Raw genomic sequence first — 16,029 nt, forward strand, 5'->3', positions numbered from 1 at the left:
TGATCAAGGGATTCCACATGCCACGTGGCACGGCCATAGAGAAATTAATTAATTAAACAAGCAAACAATAGCCTGTTTTTGTGTACATATTCTCCAGGCAAGAATACTGGAGGGGTTCAGTTTGGGAACGCATGTACACCCATGGTGGATTCATGTCAATGTATGGCAAAACCAATATAGTATTGTAAAATAAAGTAAAAATTAAAATTAAAAAAAAAAAAGAATACTGGAGTGGGTTGCCATTTCCTTCTCCAGGGATCTTCCCGACCCAAGAGAATCCAACCCATGTCTCCTGCGTTGGCAGGTGGGTTCTTACCACAAGCGCCCATGGGAAGCCCTTGAGGAGTATAGAAAAAAGCGGGAGGAAGAGAAGGCCAAGGAAGCTGTCACATGGGTGGAATTCAGTAAACTTTCTGAGTCTAAACCCAACAGACGAGCTCAGACCGGCCTAACCCCTGCTCCTGGCAGCCTGTGAACAAAAGGTTCACATTTTTCAGATGATGTCAGTGCTTCCTAGCCCGTCTTGTTCTTTGTGGGCTAGGAGTCCCAAGCCCTTCCATGTATAGAATTTACTTTCTGATATTGTTATTTAGTGGTAAGTTTGGCCGATGACAATGTTAAGCAATCAAGCCCAAACAACTTAGAGATGTCAGGAGCGTTGATAAGCAGGAGAGGAGGTTGCTGTGGGGGAGGTGAGCTGCAGACCCCCCTCCACACCGGGCAGCAAGCAAAGCCAGGGCTTTGGGCCAAGGCGCCAGGCATGCTCAGCGCTTCTCAGTTCCCCTGCCACACAGGGTTGGCTGGCTGGGTGGAGTGGTTGGCCCTTGAGTGACTCAGGTTCAGGGGATAGCCTTTCAGCAAGTGCTGTCACCACAAGATGATTCATGTGGCTGTTCGCATTTTCAGATATAAATGAATGTGCTGCAAATACCCACGCGTGCAGCCTCCATGCCAATTGCCTCAATACCCAAGGGTCCTTCAAGTGCAAGTGCAAGCAGGGGTATAAAGGCAGCGGACTGCAGTGCGCCCGTGAGTACCGCGTCACCACCTCTTCGCTCTTCCCCATAAAGCATTTGCTCCTTGTCTCCTTCCTCCTTCCTTCTCCCTGCTCCTTCCCCTTGGTGTGTTGGGAGCTGAAGGGGAGGCAGGAAGCCTGCATGTGGTGTTTGGAAACTTAACTCCGCCTCCGACTGGCCTTCTCAGCTACTCAGACCACACCTCCAGTTCTCACAGAAGTTGTAGGCACTGCACTTAAAGCACCGCAGGGATTCTGAAGGGTCTTCTGCTCATGACATGTTTTCAAAGACTGAAAATAAAATTTGAGGACGACGACACTGAGCAAATGTATCAGTCAGGAGAGGCTCGGTTATGGGGAAATACCAAACAGTCCTGAAGAGTCAGTGGCTTAGAACCGGAGAAGGTTTTTAACCATGTGAGTCAGGACTTTTTTCAGAACGTATAACTGAAAAAATAGTACAATGAAGCGAACCTCCCTTTGTCATCCTCCTCAAGCCTCTGTTCACTTTTCCTTTTGATGTAGACTCAAGTCCCATGGTTTCTGCTGATGAATTCTTTAATGCTCAGCTGGTAAACTCTGATACACTCAATGTACAACAAGAAAACATCACTGCTGTCAAAAGCTGCAACAATAATCACTTTTGCCACTTGTGCTACACCCAGAGAGAGTCGTCAGGGCGTTTCTTGTCCACACTGTCACTTAGGCTGGCAGAGGTCCCACTGTCTTATGGTACCATGGTGTCAATCCAAGGCTGAGGGTTCATCACAGCAGTTAAAGAAGTGTGGACAATCATGATTAAGCTTGGAAGCAGGGGAGAAAATATATCTAATCCTGTCATGCATCCTGAAAGAGAAGAAAACTAGAAATCACGGTGAGCACCCAGAATATCTTCCAAGACCAGCCAGGAAAGATTACAGGTCGGTCACGTGCCTGACCAACCGTGTTCCACTCTGTTTAGTCACCTGGCTTATCCTTTGATCATGTCCCTTTTAGCACTGGCTCATTGTGTGCCAAGACTTGTCGGCCACCCTGACTCTACTCTCTCATAGATGCCTTAGGAGCATAGCCACATATTCCAATAAATATGGCTGCAAGTCGTCCCTTGACCGTATCCCATCCTGTACCCCCACCTGGCTGATACTCCTGATGACAACAGAGCCGAACTCAGTGATGGCAAAAACGAACAGTCCACACACCATGATGGACTCTGAGCACCACACTCATAAAAGATTCATCATACCCCAGCAGCACTGGATGAGATGATGTACACAGGAGTATAAGCAAAGGAGATGAGTCTGGAAATCACATCCTGTGAAGAACTTCCAAAAGAACTGGGCGGCATTTAACCTGGGAAAAAAAAAAAAAGGTGCGGAAAAGCAGACATAGTGCCTGTCAATATTTTGAGGAACGTAGAGAAAAAAGCCAACTCACTGGAAAAGACCCTGATGCTGGGAAAGATTAAAGGCAGGAGGAGAAGGGGACGACAGAGAACGAGGTGGAGAGACGGCATACCCGGCTCAATGGACACGAGTTTGAGCAGACTCCAGGAGTTGGTGGTGGACAGCGAGGCCTGGTGTGCTGCAGTCCATCGGGTCACAAAAGAGTCGGCCATGACTGAGCGACTGAACAGCAACGAAAGAAAAAAGTGCTTTCCCATAAGCCGAAGTAGGCCACCGGCGGGGGACTGCGTTCTCTCTGACAAATTTCCCCATCAGCAATCTCAGAGTGAAGAGAACCTGTGGAGTGGGGACCATGGCCTCCAGGAGGGACCCCCTTGGGTTGGAGATGGGATTCAGCGACTCCTCGGTGTCCAGCAGCTTGCTGCTGTGGTTTCCGTCCCTCTGTGTAGACATGCCCGTGTGTCCTTCTGAAACTGTGTTCAAAGAAATGCTGAGAGACTGGCTTCCTGTGTAGGGATGTGCATGGGTAGGTGGGATGGCGGGAAAGATGCCATAATTTTGAAAGACCTGCAGAGAAGGGACGGAATCTGTAAACCTCCCACACAGGATCAGTGGTCAAGGGCTCCTTCACGCCACCAACTTTGCCCATGTCAATTCTGGCCTTGCCGGTCTCAGGTCGTCTGGTTGACAGCCCAGCTTAGGGCTAGGAAGGCCTGAATTTGAATCCGAGCTGGCACCCCGTACTGCCTGTGGTCTTTCGCCAGGTGCTTCACCTCTCTAAACTCAGTGTTTCTATCTGAAATGGCGCCCGTGGTGGCCCTTTAGCGAGTGCTCAGAAGGGGCCAGGCCACCATCCCTCGGAGACCCCTGACTCCAGTGAGGTTATTGAAGTATAGTTTGTGTACAATGTTGTGTTAGTTGCAGGTGTACAGCAAAGTGACTCTGATATATATGTGTGTGTGTGTATATATGTACAGTAGTGAGTATATGTTAACCCCAGCCTCCTAATTTATCCACCCCTCCACCTTTCCCCTTTGATAACCATAGATTCGTTCTTGAAATATGTGAGTCTGTTTCTGTTTTGTAAATAAGGTCATTTGTATCACTTTTTAAAATTAGATTCCATGTGTAAGTACTATCATATGAAATTGTCTTCCCCTACCTGACTGACTTCACTTTGTATGATCATCTCTTGGTCCATCCATGTTGCTGCAAATGGCCTTGTGGTGTCTTTTTTGTGGCTGAGTAGTTTTCCATTGTATACATGTACCACCTCTTCTTTACGCACCCCTCTGTTGATGGGCATTTAGGCTGTTTTCCATGTCTTGGCTGTTGTAAATAGTGCTAGGAGCTTAGCAGTGCATGTATATTTTTGAATTACAGTTTCTCTGGATATATGCCCAGGAGTGGGATTGCTAGATCATATGGTAGTTCTGTTTGTAGTTCTTAAGTGCTCTCCATACTGTTCTCCACAGTGGCTGTATCGATTGACATTCCCACAACAGTATAGGAGGCTTCCCTTCCCTCCGCACCCTCTCCAGCACTTACTGTTTGTGGACTTTTTGATGATGGCCATTCTGGCTGGTATGAGGTGATACCTCGCTGTAGTTTTGGTTGCATTTCTCTGATAATTAGTGATGTTGAGGCATCTTCTCATGTGGTTTTTGGCTATCTGTATGTCTTCTTTGAAGAAATGTCCATTTTTTCTGATTGGCTTGTTTTTTTGACATAGAGTTGCAGGAACTGTTTGTTATTTTGGTCAACCTAAACATTTCTTATGCTAAGAAAACTTTTTTTTTTTCCTTTGGTCATCCAACTCTAAGCTTATTTAGGGGAGCAGTTTAAAACAGATTTTTCTTGATTCTTGAAAACCTCAAACATCACAATATTCTGTTTGATATCTGAAAAATCATTCATTTTGTTACTATCCATTCTGTGGCAGAATCATTTCTCTAGTCTTTTGCCAAAATGTTTATTTACAAGAGAAAACTATCTTCAGACCACTCAATATGTTATTTGCCCAGTCCTTTTCCATTCTGCTTTGACGGATTTTTCTGTAAAATAAACAGCCATGTCTTTTTTGAAAATTGATCTTAACATCTTAACACACACTGCTTAAAGGATGGCCGAAATCCACCCTTACATGCAAAGAAAAGTCATAGAAAAATGAGAGAATCACATCTAATTAGTGTTCAGCATTATAAAATGCTGTGTTGTAAAATACATTTGTATCTGTGTGAACTGCTTGTATATAATAAGAAAGCAGCTTTTATTATGAGTGTATTGCTTTTGAAAAAGTCCAGACCCTAGATGGCAGTACAGAAGAGGAGTTAGTCAATTATCCTTATGCACCATCTGTATCCAAAGGACAGTGCAACCTGAATGTGGATGTGTGTATTTTTTTACTGTTCTTATACGTGTGTGTATGTGTTAGTCTCTCAGTCATATCTGACTCTTTGCAACCCCATAGACTGTAGCCCACCAGGCTCCTCTGTCCATGGAATTCTCCAGACAAGAATACTGGAGTGAGTAGCCATTCTCTTCTCTAGGGGATCTTCCCAACCCAGGGATCAAACCCGGGTCTCCTGCATTGCAGGCAGTTTCTTTACCATCTGAGCCACCAGGGAATATGTGGGTATTCATTAAGGCACCATTAGATAATTTGGTCTTAGTTTGACAGCAGCTATACATCATTCTAAGGAAATCAAAACTCTAGTACTACCCAACTTTGTTAGTAACAGTCAATTTAAGAAAGGACACTGTGTCATTTAGTTACCAAGAGCATGGCTTCTGGAGTCAAATTACCTTGGCTTGACTCCTGGCTCCCTAGCCTACTGCCTCTGCTCTGAGACCAAACTAACCTTTTAGGATCTCAGTTTCTCTCTTCAAAATAGTGTGTGCATGCATGCTAAGTCGCTTCGGTCATATCTGACTCTTTGCGACACTATGGACTATAGCCTGCCAGGCTCTTCTGTCCATGGGATTCTCCAGGCAACTGGAGCGGATTGTCATGCTCTTCTCCAGGGGATCTTCCCAGCCCAGGGATTGAACCTATGTCTCTTATGTCTCCTGGGAAGCCCATAATAGTGTCTGACCCTTAATACTGTTTTGGCTATGACATGAAATAATCCATACATAATAAATAAACACCCACGTGTAGGGCTTAACTCCAGCCCAGAATGGATTAAATGCTCTACAACCATGCACTCATAGGAGGAGTAATAGTGACAATGGCTTCTTTACCAAAATTCGATGATGGTTCCCATTGGAAAGCAGCTTCTTCAGTCACTGAAAATATGCTGTAATCATTAGACGTTCACATTTTACAGAGCATATTCAAGAATATAGGTGTGAGTACAACGAGGCCATTCCAATACTTTTTCCTTCAATAATGACATAAGCAGAAGAGGTATGATCTGGAAAAGAATTTAACTTAGTAGGAGATTTGCGACATTCTGGTGATGAATTCTAAAAATAATAGTAAACACGGGCCCAATATATGTTGAGCACTGATCTTAGTAATTGACATGTATTCACCCATTTCACCCTCATAAATGCCCTCCTTTTATCCTAGCTGTGTTTTTAAAGTCAGCATGGCACTTATTTATTTATTTGGCTGTGTCAGATCTTAGTTGCAGCATACAGAATCTTTCATTGCAGTGCATGGGGTCTCTAGTTGTGGCATGTGGACTTAGTTGCTCCATAGCATGTGGGAATCGTAGTTCCCCGACCAGGGATTGTGCTATATAGTCGGGTCCTTATTGATTATTTTATACATAGTAGTAGTGTGTGTCTGTTAATCCCAAACTCCTATTTTCTCTCTCCCTCCCTTTCCCCTTTAGTAATCATAAATTTGCTTTCTATGTCTGTCAGTCTATTACAAAGATGCATTTTAAAAAAGAATTTGATTTAGTGGTGAGAAATATGAAATGAATGTAAAACTAAATATAGGGGCCTCTCTATAAATAACCAATAAGTAAAATCATTTAGCTTTTGAAACTACTTGGTTGAGGTGAAGAAATTCAAATATGTGTATTCACTGAATCAAAAATCACCATTTTTGTAGGTCACAAATGGCTCATTATTGGCAATGTACATATGGTTTAACATAATGCTAGCTATAATTTTTTAACATCACATTTAAACAAATACAGGGCTCCCTGGGCAGTAGCAGCTTTGACAGATACCAATGTGAAAGCAGCAATATTAGAGGATTCTGGAAAATTCATCACATTGTGATCTGTAACCCAGCTTGGTAGGAGCAGGTATTTCATCATCATAGTTTATGAAGCAAAACGAAGGTTTGTCTTCAAACGATTAAGGTAGTTAAGATCCTGCTGTAACCATTGGAACCACTTAAACCAGGTGCAAATGCAGTTCTTCCTAAAATACCAGATGATTGAGCCTCATAAGTGTTGATTCTGGAAGCATTCATTGACTGCACTTTGACATTTTTTAAATGCTCCAGTTTTGCGAGAGATCTGACTATTGGTCAATGTGGAACTTCTCTTTTACTGTTGGTTTTAGTTATCCCCGAAAATTCTGTGAAAGAATTCCTCAGAGCACCTGGTACCATCAAGGACAGAATTAAGAAGTTGCTTGCTCACAAGAATAACATGAGAAAGAAGATAAAAATGAAAAACATCGCAGAACCCAGAGGGACGCCCACCCCAAAGGTTGACTCGGAGCCCTTCAGCTCTGAAGAGAGCATTTCCAGAGATGGGAACCCTCACAGAGAAAAGAAGAGGAATGGATACAGAAAAAAAGAAAGGCTGGAGGATGAGAACATAGATGAGAACCATGTGGAGCAGGAGCAAAGCCTTCGTGGAGATGTATTTTGTGAGTATCAAGTATGACTTTTGTTAATTTATGCATCTCACGAAAAGTGAATTGTAGTTTTCCCTGGCAGATGACAGGAAAGAGGAAGGTGCCGTAACTAAGATGGTGAAGTGAAGTGTGACAGTTGGTCGCTCAGTCGTGTCCAGCTCTTTACCACCCCAAGGACTGTAGTCCACGGGGCTCCTCTGCCCGTGGAATGAGTAGCCAATCCCTACTCCAGGGAATCTTCCCAACCCCGGGATAGAACCCTGGTCTCCCACATTGCAGGCAGATTCTTTACTGCCTGAGCCGCCAGGGAAGCCTAAGTAAGATGGGGTCAGCTTTAAATCTTAAGAAGCAGGGTTCTCTATACGGTCTGGAAACTAACATCTTCTGCAGAACAAAATCACATTTGCTGCTGTGGGATGCACGGAAGGTCAGTCCTTTCCACTTACCTGGGACGTGTCCTATTTGATGCAGCCTCTCCTTCTGCTCCTGACCAAGGAGACCTGCTTGTCCTGCCAGCTCAGTCATCTGGCTGCCCAGCTCTGGGTGCAGTGTACCCCTAAACCCCAGAGAGATTCCCCCCACCCAGGTAGATTTGCTGAGCTCTACCTTTTTCCTTCTTGAAGGCACTTTTTACAGGCACACTCAGTGAAAGGAGAATGTCAGAGTTGTGTGGTTATAATTTTAAAAGGTAAAATAGAGGAACATTCTATATAGAGCTTAAGCTTCAGATTTCTACATGAGCCGGAGAATCACCATTGTCACTGGTGGCTGTGCGGAGCCATCATCAGCCTCGGCCCCTGCAGGGGAATTTCCATGTTGACCCAGCCTGGGACTTTCCCTTCCATTCTCACCAGGCATCCGTTGCCCCCTCTCTATTTTGCCTTGTCTGTGCTTGCCCCATTGTTGTTGTTCAGTCGCTCAGTAGTGTCCAACTCTTTGCGACCCCATGGCCTGCAGCATGCCAGGCTTCCCTGTCCTTCACCATCTCCTGGAGCCTACTCAAACTCATGTCCATTGATTCAGTGATACCATCCAGCCGTTTCATCCTCTGTTGTCCCCTTCTCCTCCTGCCTTCAATCTTTCCCAGCATCAAGGTCTTTTCTAAGGAGTCAGTTCTTCCCATCAGGTGGCCAAAGTACTGGAGCTTCAGCTTCAGCATCAATCCTTCCAATGACTATTCAGGATTGATTTCCTTTAGGATTGACTGGTTTGATCGCGTTGCAGACCAAGGGACTCTCAAGAATCTTCTCCAACACCACAGCTTGAAAGCATTAGTTCTTCAGTGCTCAGCCTTCTTTATGGTCCAACCCTTACATCTATATCTAACTACTGGAAAAAACCATAATTTTGACTCTATGGATCTTTGTCTCCAAAGTCATGTCTCTGCTTTTTAATATGCTGTGTTTAGGTTAGCTAGGTGATGCCTAATGGGGTCCACTGGGGGCACCTTTCAAAAAAGATGTTCTAGATGTGGAAACTGGCACCGATATGAATGCTTTGGAAATGTTAGGGAAACACTGCTGTAACCTACTCTGTAAGTAGAACACAGCTGTCCCTTGGTATCCCCGGGGGATTGGTCCCAGGAACCCCTGCAGACACAAAAATCCATGGATGCTCAAGTTTTATATAAAATGGTGCAGTATTCATACATAACCTAAACACATCCTCCCCTATACTTTAAGTAGTCTCTAGATTACTTAAAAGACCTAGTACAATGTAAATACTGTGTAAATGGTTTCCTGGTATGCAAGACAAATTCAAGTTTTGCTCTTTGGAACTTTCTGGATGGTTTTAAAAAAATATTTTCAACCTGTCATTGGTTGAATCTGTGGATATGGAGCCCATGGTTACGAAAGGACAGCTATGTATGATAAGCCATATATGATAAACCCTCTTCATTCATTGATTCATACCTTCTTAGTATGTGGGGCTTTAGGGATTTCTTTTTACTCATCGCATGTTCATTGTTAGCCTCTAAGGTGAATGAAGCGAGTGAAGTTGATCTGGTTCTGGTGCAAAGAAAAACTACATCATCCCATCTGAAACACAAAGGTGAGTAGCATATATTAGGAGTGAGTATATTTTAGGAGTACTAGCACTCGTAAAGAACATTGAAGAATGGAAGCAAGCATTACCTGGCATCTTTTAATTTTAGAAGTTAGAAATAAAATATCTTTTCTGGAATAGGGGAAATACGGGTTAAGAAGAAAGGAAAGTGAGAGAAGGGGCCGTGTGTTTGTACTGGCTTAGATATATCTAGATGGACAGCCTGGATTCCAATCTAGTTTAGGAGTCAGGTCTAGTTCCAGCCCTCAGTGTTTGGAGGACTTGGTCAAATCACTTATGACTCTCAGTTTTACTTTCTTGAAAATGGGCACGATTGGAGAATTTTTGTGGCAGCCACATCAAATGATGTAATGTACCTGAAAATGCTTTGCAAATCATTAATGCGTCAACAACCAGTTGCTGCCCCTTATCTCTTCAGCTTTTCCCCTTTCTTTGCCCTTCCTTTATTCCTTAGTATAAACTGCAAAAGCGCCCCATTCCAAGCCAGAGCCTGGCATTCGTTACAAATCAGAAACATCTCAGTCTTTCCTCTTTTTCCCAGTGGTAACTTCTGACACCTACATCAGAGGTCAAGACTTTTTTCTGTAAAGGGCCAGAGGGTGACTATTTCAGGCTTTGTGAGCCATACACTCTCTGTTGCATCTGTCAGCTCTATCACTGCAGCTCAAAAGCAGCCACAATCTGTAAATGAATAGGCATGGTGTGTTTCAGTAAAACTTTATTTGCAAGAACAAGCAGTGGGCCAGGATGTTAGTTTGCTGACCCCAATCTACATAAAAGTAACTGGAGGCACTGGGTCAAAGGTTGTGCTAGCTGACCCTGTAATCCATGCAGTTGTTAGGATTTCTTAAATGAACATTTGTTAGATCAAGCCCCTGGGTGCCAGATGGTTCAACAAAAGACCACAAAAGAAATTGAAATAGCAAGTTTATTACTCCAGGTCTTGGGGAACGACTTGGCGTGGCCTCCAGGGGCCCTAGAGGGAAGTCCAGGCAGAACGTGGGGCACACGCCTCTATGAGGGTCCATGTGTGTGTAGTGCTTTGGGCTTGCTGGGCTAAGGTTGTATTGACGGATTCCAACGAAAACAATTGGGGTGTTAGTAAACTTCAGGGGGCTCTTATCTAAGGCAGACACAAGGCCCTGAGAAGCAGGGGAGGGTGTCAATCACAGGGGACATTGGGAAAGTCATATGAGGAACTCACTTTTACGAGTGACTCCATGGGCTCTTATCTAGGACTTGCACTTGCTTGAGGGCTAATGCCAGTTTAAGGTCCTCGCAGACTGCAGGGCCAAACTAAATGGATACCAAGACAGCCATACTTAGCTAAACTTTTTTTTTAATTGAAATATATTTCATTGACAATGTTGTGTTAGTTTCCGCTGCACAGCAGAGTGATCCAGTTATACATTCATATGAATATATTTATTTTTGCATTCTTTCCCATTATGGCTTGTCATAGGATATTGAATATAGTCCCCTGTGCTATGCAGTAGGACTTTGTTGTTTACCCATCCTACAGATAATAGTTTGCATCTTTTAGTCCCAAATTCCCTAAACTCTTGACAGCAACTGCAAACATGGCCACACCTTCCAAAGATCCCAATGTTAAAACATTTCCTAATCCTCTTAATGATGCTGAAATGCACCCTTTTTCTTAACACATTTAAATATCTCAGTTGACTGCACCTTTGACCGTGGCGTCTGTGACTGGAAACAGGATATAGAAGATGATTTCGACTGGAATCCTGCAGACAGAGATAATGGTATGTAGTCTTCACTGATCCATGTCCTGTGATCTGGCCCCAGAATTAAAGCTATCCAATGATTCGAGGGTAATTGTTCTCATTGCTTGTGAAGTCAGGGTTCTTTGTCACCTTTGGAAGCTTTCAGACTTTCCCAAGTCTCCCCTGATAAATGATTGACTTAGTCCGTTTCCCACCCACCTACCCCGTAAAGGATTCTCCAGCAAACTTCTTCCGTATTCACTCCCCTGCTGCTGAGACACAGATGTATGACTTTGTATAAGGTTTCAGAGTATTCGGGAAAAGGTAGAAGGAAGTTGCTTCTTTTCCCCAGTTTACCAGCTATGGTGCTCTGTGGTTTTCTTTTGAGTTTAGGAGGAGGGGGGAAGGACTCTGGAAAGGAAATATTAATATGACCTCTCCCTACACCTGGAGTTTTAGGAGCGTCACCCCTCAGAGCACTGCAATCATAATGAGCAGCAGATCAGCACTCTGAACTCCTGGACTGGACTTGCCCACCTATCGCTGGAGGATTTCTTTCTTTCCAGTTAACCTTGAATTTTTCTCTGCCGAAGCTCTGAGTTGCCTACTTTCCACTGTCTACCTTTGAAGGGCTCTAACTTCCTTTGAGGCAGAGCATTTGGTTGGCAGATCCCATTTGGAGCATAAATAGAATTTTGGTCATCTAAGGCTGACTCTGTAATTAGAAATAACTGTTATACTTTCAGGAAGTCTGGTTCTTTACTCATCAAAGTGTTTCTTTGGAGAGGTTTATGCCCAGCGCTCAGGTAAAAGATCCTTCTAGATCCTTCCTTGACACTGATTCTTCCCTGAGAGCCTTCCTTGCAAGCCCTTACATGCAATCAGGAAACCTGGGTATCTCCTAACAAAAATTCCTTTTACAACGTGGGATAGAGGTAGAGGATAGAAGTTCCCTATTTACAAACACCTGATTTGCAAATAACCCTGAGGTTCACTCAACACGGGATGAATGAGCATTTTTAGAAGGATGAAATCTCAAGGACAGATCAAAGTGGGCTTGAACTGGAGTAAAAGGGAAACCTACCACAGTGGGTCACAAAAGACTGTAGCTAGTAGAGCTGCTAGATAAAATGTAGGATGCCTCAATTTCAGATAATCAGCACATGCTGTTTAGTATATCTCAGACATGTTGTTTATGTGAAATGCAAACTCCACAGGGAATTCTGGACTTTTATTCTCTGAATTTGGCAAACTTACTAACTGGGGAAGAAGAACAGGCAGTCTCTGGGTCCAGTGAAAACTAAAGCAATGTCAATCTGGGCCCTGAGAATGTCTCTAGGAGTTGAACTACCAGAAAACTCCACCCACCCACCGAGTCTTTCTCCTGGCTTCTAGAGGAATATCTTCTTTCTGTCAACTTCTCCAAACCCCACCCTTTGAGAGTTTTTGTCCTAGTCCATCAAAGCCACAACCATAAGGCTGCAGATGAGCAAATATCCACTATACTGGTTACAAAATTCTTGGGAAAAGGATCTGAGAAACAGGTGATCTGTGTTCCTACCATCTTCAAGCAGAACTTGGAGTGACACGTTGCACATGGTGGCTGAGCTCCATGATACCATTAGTACAGATTCATGTATGTTGTGAATTAAATACCACACTGTGGACCCACCTAACCAGCTAGCCATCGTACATACAACTCAGTGGAGAAATGCATTCCAGGGTCAAACAACCAAGGTGGAAAGTTCTGGAATACAAGTTTTCTGTTAGCTGAAAATTATCTACAGTGCTCAAAGACCATTAAATTAGATTCTTACCCCATACCTACTACTACCAAGTTTGTGAATGTGAGCAGATTCCTCAGTTTCTCTAACTCTCAGTTTCCTTCTCTACAGAGCAAAGAATTTTAGCCCTAGGATTCTAAAATTCATGTTAGCATGAAAATTTTGTTCCTAAATATTTGAAATGAAAAGGACTTGAGCTTCCCCTATAGGCGCCTATTGTTCATTTTTTAACAGCTGTTTTATTCACTGTAGCCAAACCCTTTGCAATGGCCCCATTAACTGTGGGTTTTTCTTCTCTTCCAGCTCTTGGCTACTATATGGCTGTTTCAGCCCTGAGAGGTCAGAAGAAGGACATCGGCCGTTTGAAACTTCTCCTCCCCAACCTGCGACCCCACAGTAACTTCTGTTTGCTCTTTCATTACCGGCTGGCTGGACACAAAGTAGGGAAGCTTAGAGTGTTTGTAAAAAATAGTAACAATGCCCTGCCTGGGAGAAAACCAGGAGCACCAATGAACAGTGGAGGATGGGGAAAATTCAGCTGTATCACGGAATTGATACTCCCAAAAGCGTAAGTGGAAAACTGTATAAAATGAGATATTTACATTCTTTTTCAGTGACTTAAACAAAGCAAAACACTTCCTGAAGTACCTAGGTCCTGGGGCTACAGAGATGAATAAGACTTTCCCCTCCACTTAAAGAGCTTATATTCTGGAGTGAAATAGGCAAGGTAGTTATAACGATAATACTTGTCAGGTGCAGGCATATCATATTCTGTGGAAATGAACTGCTCATGTGTCAGGCTCCTCCCACCAACTTCCTTCCAAACCAGGCTCTAAATCCCTTACTACATAAAAGCACATCCTGCTCATTGATTCTGTGCCCAGCACTTATCACAATGAATGGAAACCAGAAGGTCATTTTCCAAAATATTTATTTTATTCAAGTATAGTTAATCTATAATGTTGTGTTCCTCTCTGCTGTACAGGTGATTGAGTTCTACCTCTATATACAGTAAGTCCCTGCATATGAGTGAGTTCTCTTCCTAGAACGCATTTGTAAGTCCAACCAATTTAGCCAAGGTACCCGTCTAACTCAACTGGCTATATAGTACTGTACTGTAATAGGTTTATAATACTTTTCACACAAATAATACATAAAAAACACAGCAAATAAAGAAAACATTTTAAATCTTACAGTACAGTACCTCAAAAAGCAGAGTAGTGCCGTACAACAGCTGGCACACAGGGGCTGGCATCAAGTGGACAGGCAAGGAGAGTTACGATGGAGGAGGGCGAGGAGGTGGGAGCTGGCAGAGCTGAAGGACCGTCAGCAATAGGAGACAGAGGGCGAGCTGTAATGTCACTCATGCCCAATGTGAATGGAAGGTACGTTCGCATCTCTGAAAGCTAGAAACTTGAAGGCTCATATGTAGGGGACTTAACTGTAACGCTTCTTCCTAATCTTTTCCATTATGGTTTGTCACAAGGTACTGAATAGAGTTCCCCGTGCCCTGCAGGAGGACCTCGCTGTTTATCCATTCTCTAATAGTTTGCATCTGCTAACCCCACATTCCCAACCCACCCCTCCCCCACCCCACCTTGGTCACCGCAAGTCTGCCCTCTATGTCTGCGAGTCTGTTTCTGTTTTGTAGATAGGTTCGCTTGTCTCATATTTTATTTTATTTATGTTTTGGCCCCAATGTGCCACATGCAGGATCTTAGTTCCCCGACTAGGGATCAAACCCTTGCCCCCTGCATTGGGACTGCAGAGTCTTAAGCACTGGACTGCCAGGGAAGTCCACATTTGTGTCACATTTTAGATTCCACATATGACTGGCATCACATGGTGTTGGTCTTTCCCTGTCTGACTTACTTCACTTAATGTGATATTCTCTAGGTCCATCCATGTTAGTTCCTGGCCCAGGCATTGAACCTGGGCCCTGACAGTGCAAGCTCCAAGTCCTAACCAAAAGACCTTCCCAGTTACTATCTTATATATGATAGTGTATATATACATTAATCCCAGTCTCCCAGTGTATGCCTCCTTACTCCTGTCCCCTTTGGTAACCCTGTTTGTTTTCTATGTCTGTGGCTCTGTTTTGTAGATACATTTATATGTACTATTTTTCCCACGATTTTTTTAAGATTCCATATATAAATCAAATCACATTTGTCTTTCTATGTCTTACTTCATTCAGTAGGACCAACTAGATCCATCCATATTGTTGCAAATGGCATTATCTCATTCTTTTTTATGGCTGAGTAATATTCCATTATGCCGCACCTTCTGTTCCCTTCATCTGCCGATGGACATCTAGGTTGCTTCCATAACTTGGCTACTGTAGACAGCTCTGCAATGAACATTGGAATGCATATGTCTTTTCGAATTACAGTTTTCTGTGCACCTAGGAGTGGGATTGGCCTATCATACAGTAGCTCTGTGTTTATTTTTTAAGGGACTACCATACAGATCTCCCAAGTGGCTGTACAAATTTGCATTCCCACGAGTGGAGTAGGAAGATTCACGACGATAATTAAATCTCTTCTGGCCTGGGTTTTGAAAAGAAAACTGTACTATTCCTTTAGTGTTGCTTTTTTTTCTTCTAAAAAAGAAAGAATTCTAAAATTTCCTCTTAAACTTTACTGTTCTCAGCTTTCCAGGGCTTTCCAGATTCTTTTAGGTGTTGTAGGAGCCCTGTTTTCTCTGATTGTAATTCACTCAGTGTAGATACCAGGCATCCGGAAAATACATTAGCATATATTCAATGTCAAAGGCTGTTTCTATGGAATAGGGACATATGAATTGTGTTCAGTTTAATAGCAATTAAATAGTGGGACTTTATCATTGCTTTAAATATTTGCAAGTAATTTTTTATTCCCTCTCCATTATTAGATCATTTTTGAAGCTGAATGTGGCAAGGGCAAGACTGGAGAAATTGCAGTGGACGACGTCTTGCTGGTTTCAGGCTTATGTCTAGATGGCCTTTTACCTGTGGATGGTTGAATGTTACTGTTATCTTTTATATCTTTATATTTGGCTTTTTATGTCAGTTCTCTGTTTTTTGACAGTATATCATAGATCCCCCCCATTTTAGAAATACAATCTGAAAAACTGTGGTGTTCAAACAGACTCATTAATGTGAGATGCCTTTCTTGTATACAATATACTGATATTTGCTTTAAATATAGTACCATTGTGTCTTCTCA

General features: G+C 43.1%; 1 protein-coding gene across 1 annotated transcript in view; it reads left to right on the forward strand.

Moving 5' to 3' along the window:
• The window catches only part of LOC102173545 (epidermal growth factor-like protein 6), a 17,694-nt gene extending 1,868 nt beyond the window's left edge, over positions 1 to 15,826 (forward strand). The window contains 7 exon segments of the mRNA XM_018043715.1: positions 907 to 1,029; positions 6,946 to 7,257; positions 9,217 to 9,297; positions 10,992 to 11,078; positions 13,127 to 13,303; positions 13,306 to 13,391; positions 15,716 to 15,826. Coding sequence (XP_017899204.1) covers positions 907 to 1,029; positions 6,946 to 7,257; positions 9,217 to 9,297; positions 10,992 to 11,078; positions 13,127 to 13,303; positions 13,306 to 13,391; positions 15,716 to 15,826 — 977 coding nt within the window.
• The last annotated feature ends 203 nt before the right edge of the window (positions 15,827 to 16,029 follow it).

The sequence above is a fragment of the Capra hircus genome, assembly GCF_001704415.2.
Source record: "Capra hircus breed San Clemente chromosome X unlocalized genomic scaffold, ASM170441v1, whole genome shotgun sequence".
Lineage (NCBI taxonomy): Eukaryota > Metazoa > Chordata > Mammalia > Artiodactyla > Bovidae > Capra > Capra hircus.